Source organism: Lachnellula hyalina, assembly GCF_007821495.1.
Source record: "Lachnellula hyalina strain CBS 185.66 chromosome Unknown contig00216, whole genome shotgun sequence".
Lineage (NCBI taxonomy): Eukaryota > Fungi > Ascomycota > Leotiomycetes > Helotiales > Lachnaceae > Lachnellula > Lachnellula hyalina.
In genome coordinates this window covers 1-19,937 of record NW_022157330.1, presented here as the reverse complement: position 1 = coordinate 19,937, position 19,937 = coordinate 1, and the positions used below count along the sequence as shown (strand labels likewise).

Genomic DNA, 19,937 nt, shown 5'->3' with positions numbered 1-19,937 from the left:
GATTTCACTCATTCGTCTGTCTCGTATGCTCATCATCAGATCATGTAACTGAAAAGAGTCAGTAGGCAGCCCAGGTTCCATAGTTTGACAGCCATCTTACAATGCCGGAGTGTCTCTGCAACTCTGTATCTTTCGCCTTGATGGAATGCCGAAATGATTGCAAGCGCTTTAGGTCGAAGGAAACAACATTCCGGAAACCTTCCTGTTGTTCCGGTGTCATGGCCGCATCGCAGAAAGGATCCAAGTCCGAAAGTCCCTCCATGATGAAATTCCCTAATGCCACAGCATTGTCAAGAACGTCAATGATTGCCGTGGAGGCAGGTAAGTCTCTGCGACTAGACTGCATTACAAGCCGTTCGAGCACATCCGCAGAAGTACTGGCACAAGCAGCTTGGATGTCCACAAATGATGAGGCGTGAGCTTCAAGAGTCTTGTGCGCCTTATCTCTCAGAGTGAGCACTAACGCACTTAGTACTTGTTGTGGTAAGAAGAATGGGTGTTGAATGTGCCGTGTCTCTGCGGTAACACCACTGAGAACGATTTTCTGCAAAATTGCCTCTTCCCTTGCCCAGAACCCGGAGCTTACCTTCGCTCCCAAATCATGAGACAGTACCAAAGTCTCGTTCTTCCCAAAGCACATCATACATTCTATAGAATGGTCAGATTGAAGCTAGTAGCAGCTGGGTAAAAGAGACGATATCCTGTGAGTTTCAACCCAGGTGGAACTTTGACGCGGGGTTAGTGATTATGGAAGACATGTGACTACCTACGCAGTGTATAATTGCCATCTTTGGACTGCAACTGTTTCCAGGTAAATCCTGAATTGAGTTGTGGATGTGACACGAGGAATTGAAATTCTTCTGGCAGATTCCAATGCTCAATCAAGTCTTTAATATCTTGGTCGCTGAAATTGAAAGATGACTCGGCACCCTCAAGCCTGAACTGTGAGTACATGTATGACATCTTCGAAGTAAAGATGAGAACATACAAGAGACGTATACCCGGATGCTGGGTATTCACATTTGGGTCTGCTGGAACTCGCGGAACTTCTTTGTATACATCGTCGGTGCTTGATCCTTTGAACCGTTTAGCATATATACTTCATCTTGCTGCTCTGCCAACAGGTTTACCTGTGGATATGGACGCCCGCAGAGACGACGACGACGGATGAATTCCCTGCACATAGTTTAGATTTGTAACATCTCATCTAAGTTTGGTGAAGCAAGCCGCTCACCTGAGTAAGATAGGTTCTGAGACCAGGCTGCTGCAAGCTTCGAAATATAGGGGCGTGGATCACCTGTAGGGCTATACATAAGCCAGTGATCAATTAGGTGCGTTGTGAGGTGGTGAAACATACAGAGACTTCCCATAAATCAATCTCGTTTTGCTGGACTGGTGCATGTTTACCATGGGCTCCGGATGCAATCCACGGGCTCCCCGATCTAGATCCTGACCACGCCATGCTTTCTTAGATCCCGGGGTAGAAAGAGCCGCAGCTCCACCTTGCGGCTACTCGTAACGACTGATGAAACGCGCTTTGGGGGATCACATGCTCTTCGTAGAGGATCGAGCCGAGCTTGCGTTGATCGAGTTGCAAGTCCGATTTTTGTTGATATAAGATAAGGCTGATGCTCCCTCGGTTCAGCAATCCCAAGGGCTCCTGTCATTGGTTGCGTATTTCGTATTCGTGCTGCCCGAGTTGCGGGATATATACTTACGGAGTATATATTAAGGCGCTACTGTATGGCATGGGATAATGTTTTTGATAAGTGTTATTAGTACATACTAGTTTCTATTAACTAGAGATTGGGAAAGTCTACTTGGATTAAATATAGAATTAATAAATACAGGAAGTCCGGCTTTTCTGCCTATTATCAGTAGGTCTGGCTCGATTTAGTATGAGTTTTGGTACCTAGTACCTGGTATTTGATAGATTGTAATTTATACTATGGCTCTAGTAATTTAACTTTTATATCATAAAACTATTATAATCCTAGCTGGAACTCGTTGACAGGATTGTGTTTTCCAGCAGCGTTCAAGCCGTGCCGTCCACAAAGCTTACTTATAAAGTGGACCGTTGAAAGGATATCTAATCTGTAGCTTCTCCACACTTTGAATGCATCACAACTCACATCGGTTGCGAAGCGAGGCAGCTCTACACTACAGTACAGTACCTACCTAGGTACATACGAGCTCTGCGAGTATGAGGCACATTCCGTGTAATGTGCAGGTTAGCCGTGCCAGCATCTGGGCAAACTTGATGATGTTATTGACTCTTTCGGGAGCGGCTAATGATGTTTTTCCAACTACGAAATACCTAGTACAGTACCTCCCCTTTTCACCCATTTCCCAACATATCAACATACTGTACACACAGTATGGATGATTTTCAAGTCTACTTGCCTCTTTGTTGTACATTCTGCTCTCCCCAGTTTCCCTTGTCTGCCCGTTCGAAGATCTTTGGCTAGCACAGAATTACATCGAGGGGAACAAACGCCACCCGAGGCTGCGCGATAAACGATAAGCATCAATTTTCGAAGTGGGCAGAGAGCTCGGAGGAGAACTTGATATGTTGGAGAAGGACATAGAAGCTGGGGTATACAGGCCAGGAGGTAACAATGGATCCGTGGCCCAAAATGCCTCCACAGAATCGAACGCCCCCACGGTTGCAAGCATCCTTGAGCCAAGTCTGAACCCGCAGCTGTCTACTGCGACCAGCAATCATCTATCCCTCTCCGAAGTCGAGCCTGTCGACGTGCAGATCAGAAATCTTTCTGTGGTAGTAGATACATCGCCCTCTGCGTTCTCTCTGGAGAACCTGCGGTTTGGGAAGAGGCGAAAACATCAAGATGGGGAACCAGAAGCCGAAAAGAAGCAGGTTTTACATTCCGTCGCGGCTTCTATGCCAGCAGGTTCTCTGACTGCCATTATTGGAGGAAGCGGATCTGGGAAGACCACATTGTTAAACACGATGGCAAAGCGAATGACAAGTAGCAGGCTTGCATTTGGAGGAACGACCACCTTCAATGGTATGGAGGGCGTGAGCATTGTGCGAAGCGCCTATGTAATGCAACAGGATGTCCTACTGCCGACTCTTACGGTCCGAGAAACATTGCAATACTCTGCAGATTTGCGGCTTCCACCGCCAACGAGAGGAGAAGAGCGAAGGAAGGTTGTGGAAGAGGTCATTCTAGAGTTGGGACTCAAAGAATGTGCGGACACCAGAATTGGAAATCATCAACACAAGGGCTGCTCGGGTGGGGAGAAGAGGCGCACAAGCATTGGAGTACAGCTTTTGAGTAATCCCAGCGTTCTATTCTTGGACGAACCAACAACTGGCCTGGATGCCACGAGTGCGTTTCAACTTGTCAGAACACTGAAAAGCCTTGCTAAGAGAGGACGGACTATCATCACAACTATTCATCAACCGAGATCGGAAATATGGGGCATGTTCGATGGCCTTATTATCCTCACAAGGGGAAGTCCTGTTTTCTCGGGAAAGGCAGATGATTGTATACCATGGTTTAAGAGCCTTGGAATGGACTTGCCAGCATTCGTAAATCCGGCCGAATTTTTGATTGATATCGCTGCTGTAGACAATCGCTCTCCTGAGCTTGAGACTAGCTCTTCTGCCCGTGTTGAGCACTTGAAGCACGCATGGGCCGTAGAAAGCGATAAAGTCTACAGCGCACTGGACGAAAAACCTACAGCTGCAACGAGAACGAAGCAGGAGGTTGTACCCCGTCAAACTTCCAACTCCCGGCTTCACTCTCCATTCATTCGACAGACCCGAGTGTTGACTTCTCGTACTTTCAAGACGACTTTACGTGATCCAATGGGAATGACTGGATCAGTCGTCGAAGCAATAGGTATGGGGATTATGACAGGCTGGGTCTTCTTGTCTTTGGGACGCGACCAATCTGGCATTCGAAGTCGTGAGGGGGCTCTATATACAGCTGCTGCGTTGCAAGGCTACCTCATTCTCGTGTATGAGACGTACCGTCTTACGATCGATATACAACTCTTCGATCGTGAGCACAATGAAAATGTTGTAGATGTCATCCCTTTTCTATTAAGTAGACGGATAGCGAGATTCGTTACTGAAGACTTCCCAGTGCCGTTGATTTATTCGGTCATATTCTATTGGATGGCAGGATTCAGAGCGGATGCTTCAGCATTCCTGACATTCTTTGCAGTCGTCCTGCTATGTCAATATATAGCAGTCACCTATGCAATGACCTGTGTGGCTGCCATCCGTGATTTTTCAGGTGCGTCTCTAATTGGCAACCTGGGGTACACAATTCAGAGCATGGCTTGTGGATTTTTCATCCAAGCAAACGCAATACCAGTTTATGTCAGATGGCTGAAATGGACTGCATATGTGTTCTATGCTTTTGGAGCCCTAGCTGCAAATGAGTTCGTTGGTCAGTTCTACAATTGTCCACTTTCTGGCGGCGAGTCTAATCCTGCGTGTGCACAATATACCGGCGAGTACATTATGGCATCCTTGGGGTTTCCGAAGAATTGGGTCGTGAGACCAATAATTATTCTTGTTGCTTTCAGTGTAATGTTCTATTCACTGGCTGGTTTGGGACTGAGGTACATGCGTGTCGAGATGAGCATTGCTCGAGCACGGAACACAGACACGGATCTTTCTGCTGGAAAGGAGAAGATGACAATTAGATCTGCGGAAGAGGTCAGGTCTGTAGATATTGTTCTTGACAAATTTGCCCTTGATTTGGACAAGAGGTCGACGTATGGTAAGAAGCTACCGACAAAGACAATTCTACATCCCATCTCGGCGCATTTCCAGCCAGGGATGCTCAATGTCATTATGGGACCGTCTGGAAGTGGCAAGACTTCACTGCTCAACGCCATCGCTCTTCGTCTACACAACTCTATAGGAACGCAATATCGTGGGTTTGGGGATATGAGATTCAATGGAGCTGTACCATCTGACTCGGTCATACGATCCGTGTGTTCGTATGTTTGTCAGGATGATGATGCGCTCCTTCCATCTCTTACAGTTCGCGAGACACTTCGATTTTCAGCAGGGCTTCGACTTCCATCTTTCATGACGACGGCCGAGAAACACGATCGAGCTGAAGAAGTCCTCCTGAAATTAGGTCTCAAAGACTGCGCTGACAATCTCATCGGCTCCGATTTAATTAAGGGGATCTCAGGTGGAGAGAAGCGTCGAGTTTCAATTGCTGTACAAATTCTCACCGATCCTCGTGTGCTTCTCCTTGATGAACCTACGTCTGGTCTCGACGCTTTCACTGCTTCTTCAATCATGGAAGTTCTTCAAGGTCTTTCAAATGAGGGCCGAACCCTTATCCTCACAATTCATCAGTCGCGGTCAGATCTTTTCAAGCATTTTGGTACTGTCCTCCTTCTGGCTCGTGGAGGTTCACCGGTCTACGCTGGCAACGCTGTTGGTATGCTTCCCCACTTCGATAGGCTTGGATATCCGTGTCCCACTACCACCAATCCGGCGGATTTTGCTTTAGATCTCATAACAATTGACCTTCAGCAATCTTCTCGTGAAGAAGCCACTCGATCAAAAGTCCGTGACTTAATTACATCTTGGTCAAGTGGTGACTTCAACGAAGCCTACAATCCAACAATGATTTCTACACCAGCCGAACTGGGTGCTCTGGTTCGCAAGCCGACCTCCTTTCTCAAAGCCTATCCCATCCTGGTCAACCGAGCATCCATAAACTTCAGCAGGCAGCCACCCTTACTCACGGCTCGCATTATGCAAGTCCTTGGACTGGGCATAATCCTCACACTCTTCTTCGCACCCCTGAAACATGACTATTTCTCTGTACAAAACCGTGTTGGTTTTATCCAAGAATTTTGCGCATTCTACTTCGTGGGCATGTTGCAGAATGTCGCTATATATCCGAATGAGAAGGATGTGTTTTATAGAGAGAACGACGACGGTACATATGGCGTGGAGGCCTTTTTAGCACAGTACATAACTCTCGAGGTGCCATTCGAAATTTTCACTTCTCTTCTCTTCGCCATTCTTGCAGATCTAGCTGCTGGATTGCCGCGCACGCCACAAATGTTCTTCGCTGTTTTCTTCAACTGCTTCTGTGTAGTGAGTTGTGGAGAGAGTGTAGGAATCATGGTTAGTTTACTTCAGACCTCGGTATGTCAATTACTAATAGTAGATAGTTTAATACCCTATTCGCTCACACCGGCTTCGCTATAAATGTAACCTCCGTCTTCCTCTCCATCGCACAGGTCATGTCCGGCGTCCTCTCCATCAACATGCCGGGTTTCCTCCAAGGCGTCAACTATCTCTCGCCTATGCGCTATGTCACCAGAAACTTGATTCCGTATTCTCTTCGCCATATGGCATTCCATTGCACTGCTGCGCAGAGATTGCCTGATGGCACCTGTCCGATCACGACGGGGGAGCAGGTACTGGATCTATATGCGCTGGACACTAATCCTGCTATCAATATCATGGCGTTGGGAATCTGTACGCTGGTATATAGGCTGCTGGCTTATGCGTTATTGAAGGGAATGAGGACGCATTGGGGGAAAAGTAAAATCAGGCATGCTGGACGGCCTGCCGCACATTCAGGGACTGTTGTATAAAGTGACCTTTTAGCAGAACCAGGCGGAAGTTGCACAATCATTTAGCGACATCATGAGCGGCTTTTGTCAACGTTCGTTACGATACCATGACTACATTTTTGGTCGGAGTTATATACACATACATACATACTACAATACATATGGATTGTTTGTTTGCAAGATGATTCCATACTAGTGCTCCCCTCAATCTTCTCCACAAATAGCGTTCTAGCGAGAAGCAAGCATAATCAGCACTACCTATGCTTTATGCTCATGATATTTTACGGCTGAGAAAGTTCTAGGCGGCCTTGTGCTATGCTCGGGGAGGCTTCGGCATTCTAATCGTCATTGGTGACATTGCCCCTCCAGATCCCCCACCTTCGGGTGAGGGGAGAACGTGGTGAGTGGGGGAGTGGGGGAGTCGACCTACGATTGCAGGCTAAATGAGGAGCGAAACCTTTATTGAAAACTCATTACAGGTTCTATCTTGCATTAATACGTCTAAGGGTTCCTCGAATAATAAACTATTATAAAACAACGGAAGATTACGACGGAGTAAGGAGAGTTTGAAAAAAGAAAAGGCAATATGTCGCAGACACAGACTATGAAAGCAGTAGTGTATCAAGGTACGTTCTCTTTGGACGGGGATTGGGAAGAGAACCAACCTACGTTAGAATGATACTGAAATGGAAAATAGAGCCTTTCAAGGTATCGATCGAAGAGCGCCCTGTCCCGGAACTAGAACACCCGGACGATGCATTGATCAAAATCACTACAGCTGCCATCTGCGGATCTGACCTACACATGTATCAAGGGCGGACAGCCGCACAAGGCGGGTTATGCTTTGGTTCGTCCTAACGCCCCCCCCCCCCCCCCCCCTCCTCTTCCCCTACAGTACTCGTGACTCGTGGATCAATGAGGCTGATGCTTGAGATGATGAAGGGCACGAGAATATGGGTATCGTGATTGAGACCGGCACGGGTGTAAGCCTGCTTCAGAAGGGCGATAGGGTTGTGATGCCTTTTAACGTCGCCGATGGGCGGTGCAGGAATTGGTGAGCTTACTTGCTACTTACTACCTGTCTACTCATGCAACACACGCCTTTGAGCCTCGGATCTTCGCTAACACTCGTGATTGATTCTCTGCAGTGAGGAGGGAAAGACGGCTTTTTGCACAGGAGTCAATCCGTAAGTTATGTTATGTTATGTTGTGTTTGCCTTGCAGACCCCCACAGATTCATACTGACATGTAATGTAATGCAATAGCGGATTCGCCGGCGGTGCGTATGGCTATGTGGCAATGGGACCCTACCAAGGAGGACAAGCGCAGTTCATCCGCGTGCCGTACGCAGATTTCAACTGCCTCCCCCTGCCCGCCGGCACAGAGCACGAGAGCGACTTCATCATGCTAGCTGACATCTTCCCCACGGGCTGGCACGGCGTCGAGATCTCCGGCTTCCAGCCCGGCGAGAGCATTGCTGTCTTTGGCGCTGGGCCGGTGGGTCTCATGGCTGCGTATTCCGCTGTCTTGCGCGGTGCGAGCCAGGTGTATGTGGTGGATTGTGTGCGCGAGCGCTTGGCGGCGGCGGAGAAAATCGGCTGCGTGGCTGTGGACTTTTCAAAGGTGGATGCGGTGCCATTCATCGTGGAGAAGAATGGCGGTATGGTGGATAGGAGTGTGGATGCGGTGGGCTATCAGGCTTCGGCGGTGGATGGGAAGAAAGAAGCCCCGTCTATTGTGCTGGAGAATTGTATCATGGTCACTCGACCGACGGGGGGTATCGGTGTCCCGGGCCTTTACGTACCAAGTGATCCTGGAGCACCGGATAGCAACAGTGGAAGTGGGAAACTGTTGATAAGTTTTGGAAAGTTGTTTGAAAAGGTAAGTCGGACTCTTTTCATCATCGTTAAACGTGCGTCTGCCCGTCTTCTCCGTGTTGTTGTTGGATTAATAAGTGCGGGAAACTTCTAGGGTCTCACAATCGGAACTGGTCAATGTAACGTCAAGACCTACAATCGTTACCTCCGAGATATGATTATTTCGGGGCGTGCAAAGCCTTCTTTTGTTGTGTCGCATGAGATTGGCATTGATGAAGCGCCGGGCGCTTATGTCAAGTTTGACAAGAGAGAAGACGGATATACCAAGGTTTTGATTCACCCTAATGGCCCAGTAGCCTAGGTAGGATTATGAATAAAACAAACAAATAAACAGAAAAACCAAAAGAGATGCTCAAAAACTGTCTGTCTAATATACCTAGCTCATCTCCTCTACTAATACCCACTGCAATTCCTCACTAACTCGCACCACAAACTAAATATGATATGTACTTATATATACCTCTTCCCCTACTTTCCCCACCATCCACTCCACAATCGCCATCAAATACACACTCTAGCACAACCGCACTTCTTCCCTTCCCCATCCCGTGCAAGCAAATCTACATACAGTACAGCCGATTCAAAAGGCAGAAACACACAAAAGTCTAGAAATTCTCTTTGCCCCATGCGAATGAGAAGCCTGTTATCAAAAGACGTTAGTAAAAGGGTAAAAAGAAACGAGTAGTATGGACAGGGTTTGGCGATGAATTTGAATGGGAAAAGGGGGAGATAGAAAAAACATACCCGGTTCACTATACATATTACACTTAATATGCAACTGACTCCCCAAAACCTTAGGTCCACAAAAGAAAACCCCACACTCTGCCGGGCTATGAATCTTGCGAATACTCTTAAACACCATATCCCAATTCGGGCGTCCGAAATTCGTCGGTGCGCGGAGCCCCGTAATCGCATCGCGGTCCGCATTCGCATCATTGATCATGATGTTGGTAGCATCATCGACCTTGATCTTCGCTGTGAGGTATGTGTGGATCTCAATATGGTTATCCATATCCTGAGCTTCGATGGCGAGGAGTAGCGAGCGGAACCATTCAAAGGAACCGAAGTCTCGGCAGATCCAGAAGAAGTAGACTTTGCGGAGACGCGTCTTCTTTTGTGGGTAATTCATGCGGTACCAGATGGATTTGAGGATCGATGCGAAGGGCGTGACGCCGATTCCGGCACCACAGAGCAGGGCGATCTCGTACTTGAAGACGTCTTCCGAGGCGGAGCCGAAAGGGCCGTCGATATAGACTCTAGGGAGGACACGGCGAATAGCGGGATCGACACCTTCTGTGCCAGGGGCGGCAGAGTTGACGCCAACGACTTGGGATGCGTCTTTCTTGGGCCCGTCTCCTCTTGGTCTATCGAGTTCGCAGCCAAGGATCTTACCAACACCCTTGGTGAAGTCTCCTCCCATTCTCATGTGGATTGAGATATAATCCTCCTCGGGTGCGGAAGTAAGCGTGAATGGATGATATTGCCAAACCGAGTATTCTGGACAGCAGAGGAAAATGTACTGTCCAGCTCTTGTCTTGGTGTTTTCTTTCTTGATCTGGATCTCGCAAACGTTGCTGGGATGTTGGACAACCTTGGAGATGTAGGTCTTGTGCTTGCCACGGATCTCTCGAGCAATTCTTTCCATCAGATAAATGTATCCACCATACATCCAGTACTGCCAGAAAACACCAATGGCCGAAGACCCAACACTGACGCAATAAGGAGCGAAATCCGGTTGGATCATACAGAAGGCTCCATGGACAGACCAGAAAACAAAGAAAATGACGAAGAAATGATGCGTGTACCAGAAGCGTTCAAAGTTGGCTCTTCGTGCCTTCTCAACAGATGTGATCACCATAGCCATGAGCGCAACCAACATGATGTATCCAGACCAGCCTGGGCCAGTGACGAAGTTTGCGAGAAGGAAGCCACCAATACCAAGGTTGTTCTTTGCCGAGATTTGAGCAAAGTTGTTCCAATGCGCGATCGTATGAACCCAGGAAAAGAAGACGATAGACCAAGCTGTAGTCTTGTGGAAGGTAATGTTCTTGTCGAACTGTATGATGCCATTCAAAGGGGTTTGTCGAGCCAAGGAGATAAGCGTCCTGCAGACGGGGAATAGAATCATAGCCACATCGAAATGTAATGTCAAAGCCGCAGATCGAGCTATCGGATATGTGAGACCAAAGGTGCTTCTCGCCAACGTAAGATTGTCCTTGATCTGGTAATTCATGAAACCGAATGCAAAGACCATTCCATGAATAGCAGCGAAGACGAGGACGAAACTGGCACAATGTTAGCAATGCTGTTCACAAGAAGCTTGCAATGCCACCCACAATCTCCGGTATCCCTCATTGACCATCCACCGATCGAATCTCTCCCGCATATTGAGGTCCTTTGGCCGTTCACCACTCATCTCTCCCGACATCAACATCCTCGTCAACGGCGGCCATCTTGATCTCTCCGAAACCTTCACCGACCCCATACTACTCCTGTTATCGTAACCCATCTTCTCATTCATCTTTCAAGCTCGCGACCTCAAGTCGTGTAGGCGTAATCCGCCTCTTTATTCCTCCCGTGTCAAACTTTTCCTCCCAATTATCGGCGTGTAGTAGAAAGCGATGTGTATTAAAAGGACAGTATCATTCAGAGCCTGCTGAGATGACAGAAGCTCCCGAATGAAAGTCAATTTCTATCCGTCGGCGAAGAAGAGAAGAGAAATGTATTGCTTGTTTGCTGGAAAGAGTGTGAGGATGTCCTAGGAGCCTGCGCGCGACGGCAGTCAGCAGAGTGTATATGCACCACACTAATGCCCTCCCTGATCGACGGTGGCGGGTTTGAGGCACGAGGCAAAATTAGAAAGGAGGGAGAAGATGTAAGAAGGTACGTACTTGTACACAATGCCTGCACCGGTAGTTGGTTTCAATCTCAGCAAACAAGTATTAAGAAAGTATAATGATATGTCTGGGGGTGGAAGAAAGGAAAGAGCAAGTACGTCAAGTAAAAACGAAGGGGCAACAGCAATACAATTGCTTGTACAGAAGAGGAGACTCAAGTTTATGCGTGAGCATTAGGGAAAAGTGCAAGAATGGCCTGACTTCGCACACGCATCGCATACAAGAACAGAGCATTGCCGATCCGGTCTCATACTCTAGTCCATCTTACCAGCAGCGCCTCGTGCACCGCTTCAAGTGTGGACAGGCTCAGGAACGACAATTGAAACATCACGGATGGCAGGGTGAGAGAGGTCGACGTCTCGAAGAGGCTCGTTTGCCCGTGCGGGTTTTCCCCAAACCGGCCATTTCCTCAGCCACTGAGCGACGCTCTGTGCTGCAGGGAGGGCGTTTATTGGGTAGGGGCCTTGCTTCAGGGGGTGCTCGGCTAGCCGCTGTGTTGCGACAGGGTTTCAGCCGGGATGCTGTAACGCTGGAGCTGGGAATCTGGCGTTACAGGAGCACATGGCAATAAAATGGGCAATGCTATTTTTGATTTTGCATGTCTTACGATAAGCAAAGGTCTATCGAGATCGAGACCTCTACAATTTATCAAGTTCGAACTTCGAGGTTATCACAGCGAGAGCTTACCTTGCTTAGAACCCATCCTGGTTGAAGATCTCCTTATTCGCCTCACCCCACGACATCTCCTCCTTGCTCGTTACCAAACTCCTAGTCCGTCAAAGAACCCCACGTTTATTTCTCAAAGAGACAGAAGCGTCTAGACTGTCCCAAAGATTCGTTGTCCCAGTACCGATCAAACGCTATACTCCGTATAGATCCCGAAATCAACCTAACGCTGGTTTATTTTATTGTTTACTTACTATTTAACTCACTCCGGTCTCCTAAGAATCTGAATCTCTGCAAAAGAGATATAATACGAGTATTGCATCACTTAAGACAATAGGTACAGTATACGGCTACAACTCACCATAACCCCACTTGTCTTTCCTCGTTCCTCGTTCCTCATTCCTCCTCACCTTCACACCTCGGTCTCCTCCAAGGCTCCACCCCCTCAACCCCCCCCCAAACAATCCAAAACACCCCCAAAACACCCTCAGAAACAAGCCTCACATCCTTACTTAGCCTTGGCGTTCTTAAGTACAGCAGTCCTGCTCACCACTCACTCGCTCACTACCTTACGCCTTACATAAACCTCCAGTACCTACCTAAGGTATTTCTCCAGACCCATCCCTCCCCTCCGGCTTGCGGGCCAGTGTAGAGAAACCGTACAAAACAATATAGCCAGACAGCATAAATGCTATTCTAGAATGCATATACCACTATGCAAGGAAATAATGCTAAATGTAGAGACGAGGGATTGACTATAGTTTAGGTTTCAAAGTTGAAGGAGGGATTTGAATGTCATGTGAAATGAAGTGTGGGTTTAAGTATAATCAACTATAGACAGGTCGAAGTTTGGGAGTGTTATGATATACTGTAGTTTCATGGCCGAGAAAAGGCACTTGCTCGAGGACAAATGAATATGGGAAAGCATGCTTCATACCTACCTGTCATTCATTCTTTCACGATCAATGTACGTATGCGGCAGGGAAAGGAAAATCATCAATGTGCAAACGATATCTATTCCCCTAAAGACACATGCAATCCTCCGTCCTCCATCAATCATCCATGCCTCCCCTACTACCCCCTATTTCATCACATCCTTCACATCCACATCCACCAGCATTTCACGTTCGTAAAACCCATACCAAATTCACAATGCGCCAGCGAGCTAAAAACCTAAGGGAAAATACCAAGACCATGGGAGGGAGGAGGAGCATCAGATGGCGTACTTGCGGGTCCACTCTCTAGCTGTAGCCTCGTAGCGGGATCGGTCTGTCTTATAGACGTGGGCGATTTCGGGGACTAATGGATCGTCGGGATTGGGGTCCGTGAGCATGGAGCAGATTGAGAGGAGCACTATATATGAACAAATAGATTAACACCCAAACTATTTGTTTTGATAGGATATTTGGAGGTGAGTGGGAAGGGAAGGGAGGGGTAGCCATACCTTTAGAGATTGTCAAAGCAGGAGACCATTGATCACGCAAGATATCTAAGCAAATGGAACCATTGCTGTTGATGTTTGGGTGGTAGATGCGGGTGGTGAAGTTAACCTTCGGTGGCTTGAATGGGTAGTCGGTTGGGAAATGGATAGCGAGGAAGAAAACGCCGCCTGAGTATGGTGAGTCGGACTATTAAAGGAATGTCAGTACTCTCTCCGTATCAACAGCCCCAGCTCAACATAGATTTGCCATGGTAGGGAGGGAAGAACGAGAATGGAGAGATAAGAGAAAGCACTATACTTACAGGACCCATGATAGTTGCTTGCCAGTGGAACTATTAGAGGAGAGAGAGTCAGTATGTAGACCTTGATGGATGTTCGCCTTGCCTCAGCCCGTATGCTCGTGTGCGCATTCACAGATTGACTCGAGGTTGCGAGAATGAGGGGAGCATACCAGATCATCGCCGATAGGACCAGCAGAGCACGAAGACGGTGGGTCACTATTCACGTAAACGCAAGTCAGCCATATGCCCATATTCCAACCTCATCTCTAAAGTCTCTCGTATGAAGGCAAGTAGTAAGAATCTCGATGGACCCCGCTGTAGCCGCCCCACCATCGGTCGTCGTAGAAAAAGAGGAAGCAGAAGCAACGTACCGGCCCAGATCTGTAAGCTCTTTGTTGATTCGCTTCAACGCCATGTTGACTCTAGTGTTTGTATTGAGGTGTGGTTTGGGGTTGTGTTGTGTTCGGTGATGTCGAGGTCTTTTGTTCTCGAGGCACAGCACAGTCAGGAAGGAAGTTCGTTCTGCGTTGGAGGGTAAAGTCAGCCACTAGTACTAGAAAGGCGAAGCGCGAGCCGCAAAGATGACGGAGAGGGTGGAGAGTGGAGTGGATTGCGAACAAACCTTTTGCTCGATATGAAGATGTGTTGGTGTTGTCGAATTATCTGCAGGGAAGAAGTAGAAGTAAAGGGAGGTTTTATGACAGTCAAGATGGACGAACAGCAGACTCGCGAGGTGGAGGTGGGTGAATCTGCGTTGATAGTTCTGGTCTTATTCCAAGAATGGACGAGGGGCGCCAAGAGTCGGGCGGTAGGATAGTTTAAGCGAGGCAAATGCGGGCAGAATTGGAAAAGAAGATTAACATTTATACAGACAAAGCGCTTGTTGGCATTCGAGATGATTTTTTGTTGTCTTTATATTAATCACACACCTTTTCATGCCGATTTACAATCCTTTCACTATGGCCATTATTTACGAATTCCGATTCCGGACCTCAGACATGTTCTATCTACGTAGGTACTGGAAGATGTGGTAATAACAGCTAGCTGCATCATAATGCCACGGCTTTTGCACCGAGATCTCAGGTACAAGTACATTTTTATTCCTTGGCGTAAATACATTTTTAGACACCCGTATAAGTCTTCTTCCGCCTACACAAAGGCCTGTATTCCCGTAATAGCTCTGCCGAGAATAAGACCTTCCATATGTCAGCCTCAAGTAACACGTTCGGAAGGAGACGGAGGAACTTACTGTGAATATCACTTTGCCCCTCGTATGTCTGAGTCACGAAGAGGTTCGCCACATGTCGACCAATCCCATACTCATCGCTAACAGCGTTTCCACCAAAGATTTCTTGCAAAATCCGTGCATTCCAGAGTGCACGATCACAATTCTGCCTCTTGATCATACTGATCATTTCTGGTGCTGCCTCGCCCTTATCCTTCAACCTCCCAACCTGAACGCATGCCAGTGTGCCGAATGCGGCATCGGTGGTTGCATCTGCCAACTTCTTCTGTACCAGTTGGTATTTGGCAATAGGGTTGTTTTTGAATTGCTTCCGGTCCAGGGCGTATGTTCTTGCTCTGGAGATGCAGTCCTCTAAAGCTCCTGTGATACCCCAGGCAATACCATATCTGGCACTGTTCAAGCAGGTAAATGGGCCCCTGAGACCTTCAACATCGGGAAACATGTTCGCTTCTGGTACGGGGCATTCATCCAGATGGATCATGCCTGTTAGAGAAGCACGGAGTCCATTCTTGTTCTTGATGGCAGGTGTCTCCAAAGTTCCAGGCGGACATTCTGATCTCTCAACCAAATATCCTCTAATCTTGCCCGTTTCGTGATGTTTTGCCCAAACTAGAAGCACGTCCGCGATGGGAGAATTCGTAATCCATGTCTTTGATCCTGACAAAGAAAGATACCCCTTCTTGGTAGGATGTGGTTTAGCAGTAGTCTCCATAGCTCCAGGATCACTTCCATGATTCGGTTCCGTGAGACCAAATGCACCCAGTATCTTGCCCTTTGCCATGCCAGGTAAGAACATGTCTTTCTGCTCTTGTGTACCAAACTCATCAATACCTCCCATCACCAAGGAGGACTGCACAGACATCCCTGACCGGTAACCACTGTCTACTCGCTCAACAGCTTTCGTGATAAGTCCAGAGGCGACATTCGAGACACCGGCACAACCATACCCATCAATCGTGGCGCCGAGCAAACCCAGCTCTCCCATTTCTTCGAGGATCTTCTTGTCAAAGTGCTCAGCTCGATAGGCGTCTGTAGTTCAATCAAGTTAGCAAAGCACAGTAATTGAACCTGTAGACTCACCAAGAACCCGTGGCAGCATTCGTTCCTGACAATATGCCTCTGCAGTTTCCGAAATGGCCAATTCCTCTTCTGTGAATAGACTCTGCGCGTTCAATGGATCTTCCCAGTTGAAGGGTTGCGGTGTGGCGTGGGCAGCAAACCCACGAGCAGCAACAGGGCAGGCAGAGGCCAATTGCCTCGCAGAAGTTCGTATTAATGATCTATACATCTTGAGTATTTCTAGAATGGAGAACTGGTATGGGAGATTGTTCTGGCAGCTTGACGTTGTGTCTTTATGTATTTATGAATAACAGTAACTGCCGTTTAGCCCCGCGCCATTGACACTTGTGTTGATGCTCCGAGGCACATTCGGGTATTGAAAATAGGCCGTAGCATGATTTGTACGAGTACGGTTTACTAAAAAGAAGACCAAATACCAAACAGAAATGTACTCTGGTAATTAGGATGAAAGAAGTTGAAAAGCAAATTTAGATATACAGAAGTGAAGCTTGTTGGTAGATTACCTAGACAATTGAAGCTCCCACAGCACTCACATCCCTGCCACCACTCAACGCGAAGTCGCGCTTGCCTCGCGACAGCGCGTCACCTTCTCTGAACCTCGCAGAACCAAAGCTTTCCATAACTCCCAACCACCAGGCGAACCACCACAACCGCAGATATGGGAATCAAGCAGCTCTTCTCCATCATCAAGGAAGAATGTCCAGATGCCTACAAGGAGGGTGAAATCAAGAATCAATTTGGTAGAAAAGTAGCCATTGTACGTTCTCTCCTTCCCCACGCCATGAACAAGTATCTAACGTGTACATCTAGGATGCGTACGAATCCCCCGATATCTTCCCTCCAATCATCCAAACTAATAACCCCCAGCTCCATGTCCATCTACTCTTTCCTCATCGCAGTCCGGTCCGGCGGCGAAATGCTCACAAATGAAGACGGTGAAACAACCTCCCATCTAATGGGCATGTTCTACCGCACCCTCCGCATCATTGACAACGGCATCAAACCCGTCTACGTCTTCGATGGCGCCCCCCCAAAACTAAAGTCGGGCGAACTAGCCAAGCGTTTCCAGCGCAAAGCAACAGCTACGGAAGGTTTAGAAGAGGCGAAGGAGACTGGAACTGCTGAGGATGTTGAGAAGTTTTCTAGACGCACGGTTAGGGTTACGAGGGAGCATAATGCCGAGTGTCAGCGCCTGTTGAAGTTGATGGGCATTCCGTATATAATTGCGCCGACTGAGGCAGAGGCTCAGTGTGCGGTGCTGGCGAGGGCTGGGAAGGTGTATGCGGCTGCGAGTGAGGATATGGATACCCTGTGTTTCGACTCTCCAGTCCTGTTGCGCCATCTTACTTTCAGTGAGCAGCGAAAGGAACCTATTCAGGAGATATTCTTGGACAAGGTTTTAGCCGGTCTGGGTATGGAACGCAAGCAGGTATTGACTCCCATTCTAAACATAAGAAGTATAGCTAATGATCTCTAGTTCGTCGACCTCTGTATCCTCCTTGGCTGTGATTATCTTGACCCCGTTCCAAAAGTCGGTCCCCAAACCGCCCTCAGACTCATCCGCGAACACAAAACCCTCGAAGCTTTTGTTGACTATGCGAAAAACGACAAGAAATCCAAATTCGTCATCCCCGAAGACTGGCCATACGCCGATGCCCGCGAACTCTTCTTCAACCCCGATGTCCGTCCGGCGGAGCACGAAGACTGTGAATTCAAATGGGAAGCCCCTGATATTGACGGCCTGATCCAATTTCTCGTCACGGAGAAAGGATTCAGTGAGGATAGAGTTCGCAGTGGTGCAGCGCGGTTACAGAAGAATTTAAAGAGTAATCAACAGGCGAGACTAGAGGGATTCTTCAAGCCAATTCCAAAGACAGAGGCAGAGATTAAGAGCTTGAAGAGGAAGAATGATGAGAAGGTTGAACTGAAGAAGAAGAAGGTGAAGGAGGAGAAGAAGGAAAAGGCCAAGGCTAAATCTAAGCCGAGGGGTACTGCATGATATGTTTTTATGACCTACATGTACATTTTGCTATTGTTGCTATTGCATGTGTTTTTCTTTTTCTGGACGGGGTTTAGGATGGTCATGGAGTTATGGAGAGATGAATCATGAGCACGGTGTAGAGAATAATCCGATTACTTGATTGCAATAAAGGTATACTCGTATTTGCCAGAAATGATATGAGGTAAGATAAACGTCTAATAAACCCGACTTGATCCATCATCAGTATCAACCAGCAGTCTTCCATCTATCTATCTTTTTCTTTTTCTCTCCACTGCTCTCCACTTTTCAAAAATCCAACGCAATTATCTCATCTCATCTTCGTCTTCTCCTTCTACCCCTGATTAAAAATAGCTTCCTCAACGTAAACGCAAATGCAAACGCAAACGCTCCAATACAAGCAAGTTTTCTCGTTTTTTCTCTTCCCGTGAGTGAGCCTGTCGTCTCCAAAGCAAGACAAAGCAAAGCAAAGCGGATTGTGTATGTATCAACGCAAGTAGAAAGAGAGGAAAGAAAGAAAGAATCCGTATATTACAAGCGTACACTGTCCCCTCTGCCTTCTTTACTCCTCACTCCACTCTATACCCCACTCGGTACTCTCACTGCATTCAATTCCATGCATATGGACAGCATACTCCGTCCGTAGCGATTTCTGGGTTCAAGGTTCGAGGTTCAAGTTCGAGATTCGACTTTCGGGTATCGTGGAAGGGAGGGAGGTAAAGATGTAAGAAGGCAAGGCAAGGGTAAAGAGCGTCTCATAACCCACAATCCCCCTGCCCCTCCTTCCCCACACCCAACAGCGGAAGGCCCTTCCCTTGCACGCCGTCCTGCTGCACGCTCCGGACTACGTCGCCTTGTTTGCAGACGAGAGTCACGAGGTGGACTTCTTCTAGTTGCACGCCTACAAGTATATTAGCATTGTCCTTGTCCTTGTAAATATCCTTGATCGTTTCTCGAAAACTCCGAATATAATGCCAGTGACAGAAAGGATTTTAGGATAAGATGGAGGAAAACATACCATGTTCTGAAGACGTACTTAGAGAGGAGGAGGAAGAAGAGGAGGTACTGGAAGATAAAAACCCCTCATAAATCCTCTCGAACCTCCTCAACCTTCCCTCCAAAGCCTCGAAATCAATCGCTTGCATCACCGTCCCCTTGCTCTCTTTTCCCATCTCGAGTGTAAGTGTAGGAGATGGGGAGAAGATGTTTGTTGGTGTGTAGGTAGAGAGACCTAGTTCGCGTAAAATATAGAGTGTTAGTTAAGTTCACTTTACGAGTATCCTACCTACATGTATCATCTGTGATGGAAAGAAAGAAAGAAAGAAAGAAAGAAAGAGTAGGAATAAAGAAAATGAGAAGGGATAGGGAAAGAAGGAGGGAAAGGACTAACTGCTACCACGCGACCCAACTCCCACCTCACCACCCCCATAAAAAGCATCCGCCTGCGCGTAAATCCGTCGCATAACCCTCAGATCATGTAATGACTGTGCGAGCAGGACGCTGAGGGGCGTGAGCTCAAACTGCTTGACTCCACTGCCACCTGCATTCCCATTTCCACTTCCAGGTAAAGGGTCGTCGTTGGGAGATAGCGAATGAAGCAGATTGCTTATCCAAGACGTTGCCTTGAAAGAAGTCGTGGGTATAGCCGTAGATGGAGATGTACCATCTATATATACGTACGTGTTAGTCACATCTCACCCACCTCCCTCACCCCCTTCCTCGCATCACCGTAAATCCATGATAAGGAATGGGCTGTTGGGTTGTGACGTACAATTTCCATTTCCATTTCCATTTCCATTTCCATTTCCATTTCCATTTCCATTTCCATTTCCATTTCCATTTCCATTTCCATTTCCATT

At 47.6% G+C, this 19,937-nt stretch overlaps 6 protein-coding genes across 6 annotated transcripts; 3 read left to right on the top strand and 3 right to left on the bottom strand.

Annotated features, from left to right (window-relative positions):
* Positions 1-2,569: 2,569 nt before the first annotated feature.
* YOL075C (putative ABC transporter ATP-binding protein/permease) lies at positions 2,570-6,612 on the top strand (the record flags this gene model as incomplete). The annotated part of the gene is made up of 2 exons (XM_031153354.1): positions 2,570-6,136; positions 6,184-6,612. The coding sequence occupies 2 exons, from the start codon at positions 2,570-2,572 to the stop codon at positions 6,610-6,612; spliced, it is 3,996 nt and encodes a 1,331-aa protein (XP_031001723.1).
* A 565-nt stretch (positions 6,613-7,177) lies between these two features.
* yycR (putative zinc-type alcohol dehydrogenase-like protein) lies at positions 7,178-8,769 on the top strand (the record flags this gene model as incomplete). Its single annotated transcript, XM_031153353.1, has 6 exons — positions 7,178-7,217; positions 7,289-7,438; positions 7,534-7,645; positions 7,740-7,778; positions 7,857-8,472; positions 8,563-8,769. The coding sequence occupies 6 exons, from the start codon at positions 7,178-7,180 to the stop codon at positions 8,767-8,769; spliced, it is 1,164 nt and encodes a 387-aa protein (XP_031001728.1).
* A 304-nt stretch (positions 8,770-9,073) lies between these two features.
* noxA (Superoxide-generating NADPH oxidase heavy chain subunit A) lies at positions 9,074-10,989 on the bottom strand (the record flags this gene model as incomplete). The annotated part of the gene is made up of 3 exons (XM_031153352.1): positions 9,074-9,108; positions 9,252-10,753; positions 10,805-10,989. 3 exons carry the CDS (start codon positions 10,987-10,989, stop codon positions 9,074-9,076), a joined length of 1,722 nt encoding a protein of 573 aa, XP_031001729.1.
* A 2,255-nt stretch (positions 10,990-13,244) lies between these two features.
* Positions 13,245-14,168, bottom strand: UBC1 (Ubiquitin-conjugating enzyme E2; the record flags this gene model as incomplete). Its single annotated transcript, XM_031153351.1, has 5 exons — positions 13,245-13,384; positions 13,476-13,659; positions 13,775-13,804; positions 13,924-13,969; positions 14,125-14,168. The coding sequence occupies 5 exons, from the start codon at positions 14,166-14,168 to the stop codon at positions 13,245-13,247; spliced, it is 444 nt and encodes a 147-aa protein (XP_031001726.1).
* Positions 14,169-14,874: 706 nt separating this feature from the next.
* On the bottom strand, positions 14,875-16,287 carry GCDH (Glutaryl-CoA dehydrogenase, mitochondrial; the record flags this gene model as incomplete). The annotated part of the gene is made up of 2 exons (XM_031153350.1): positions 14,875-16,028; positions 16,080-16,287. The coding sequence occupies 2 exons, from the start codon at positions 16,285-16,287 to the stop codon at positions 14,875-14,877; spliced, it is 1,362 nt and encodes a 453-aa protein (XP_031001727.1).
* Positions 16,288-16,737: 450 nt separating this feature from the next.
* FEN1 (Flap endonuclease) lies at positions 16,738-18,078 on the top strand (the record flags this gene model as incomplete). The annotated part of the gene is made up of 2 exons (XM_031153349.1): positions 16,738-17,508; positions 17,557-18,078. 2 exons carry the CDS (start codon positions 16,738-16,740, stop codon positions 18,076-18,078), a joined length of 1,293 nt encoding a protein of 430 aa, XP_031001732.1.
* Between the last annotated feature and the right edge of the window lie 1,859 nt (positions 18,079-19,937).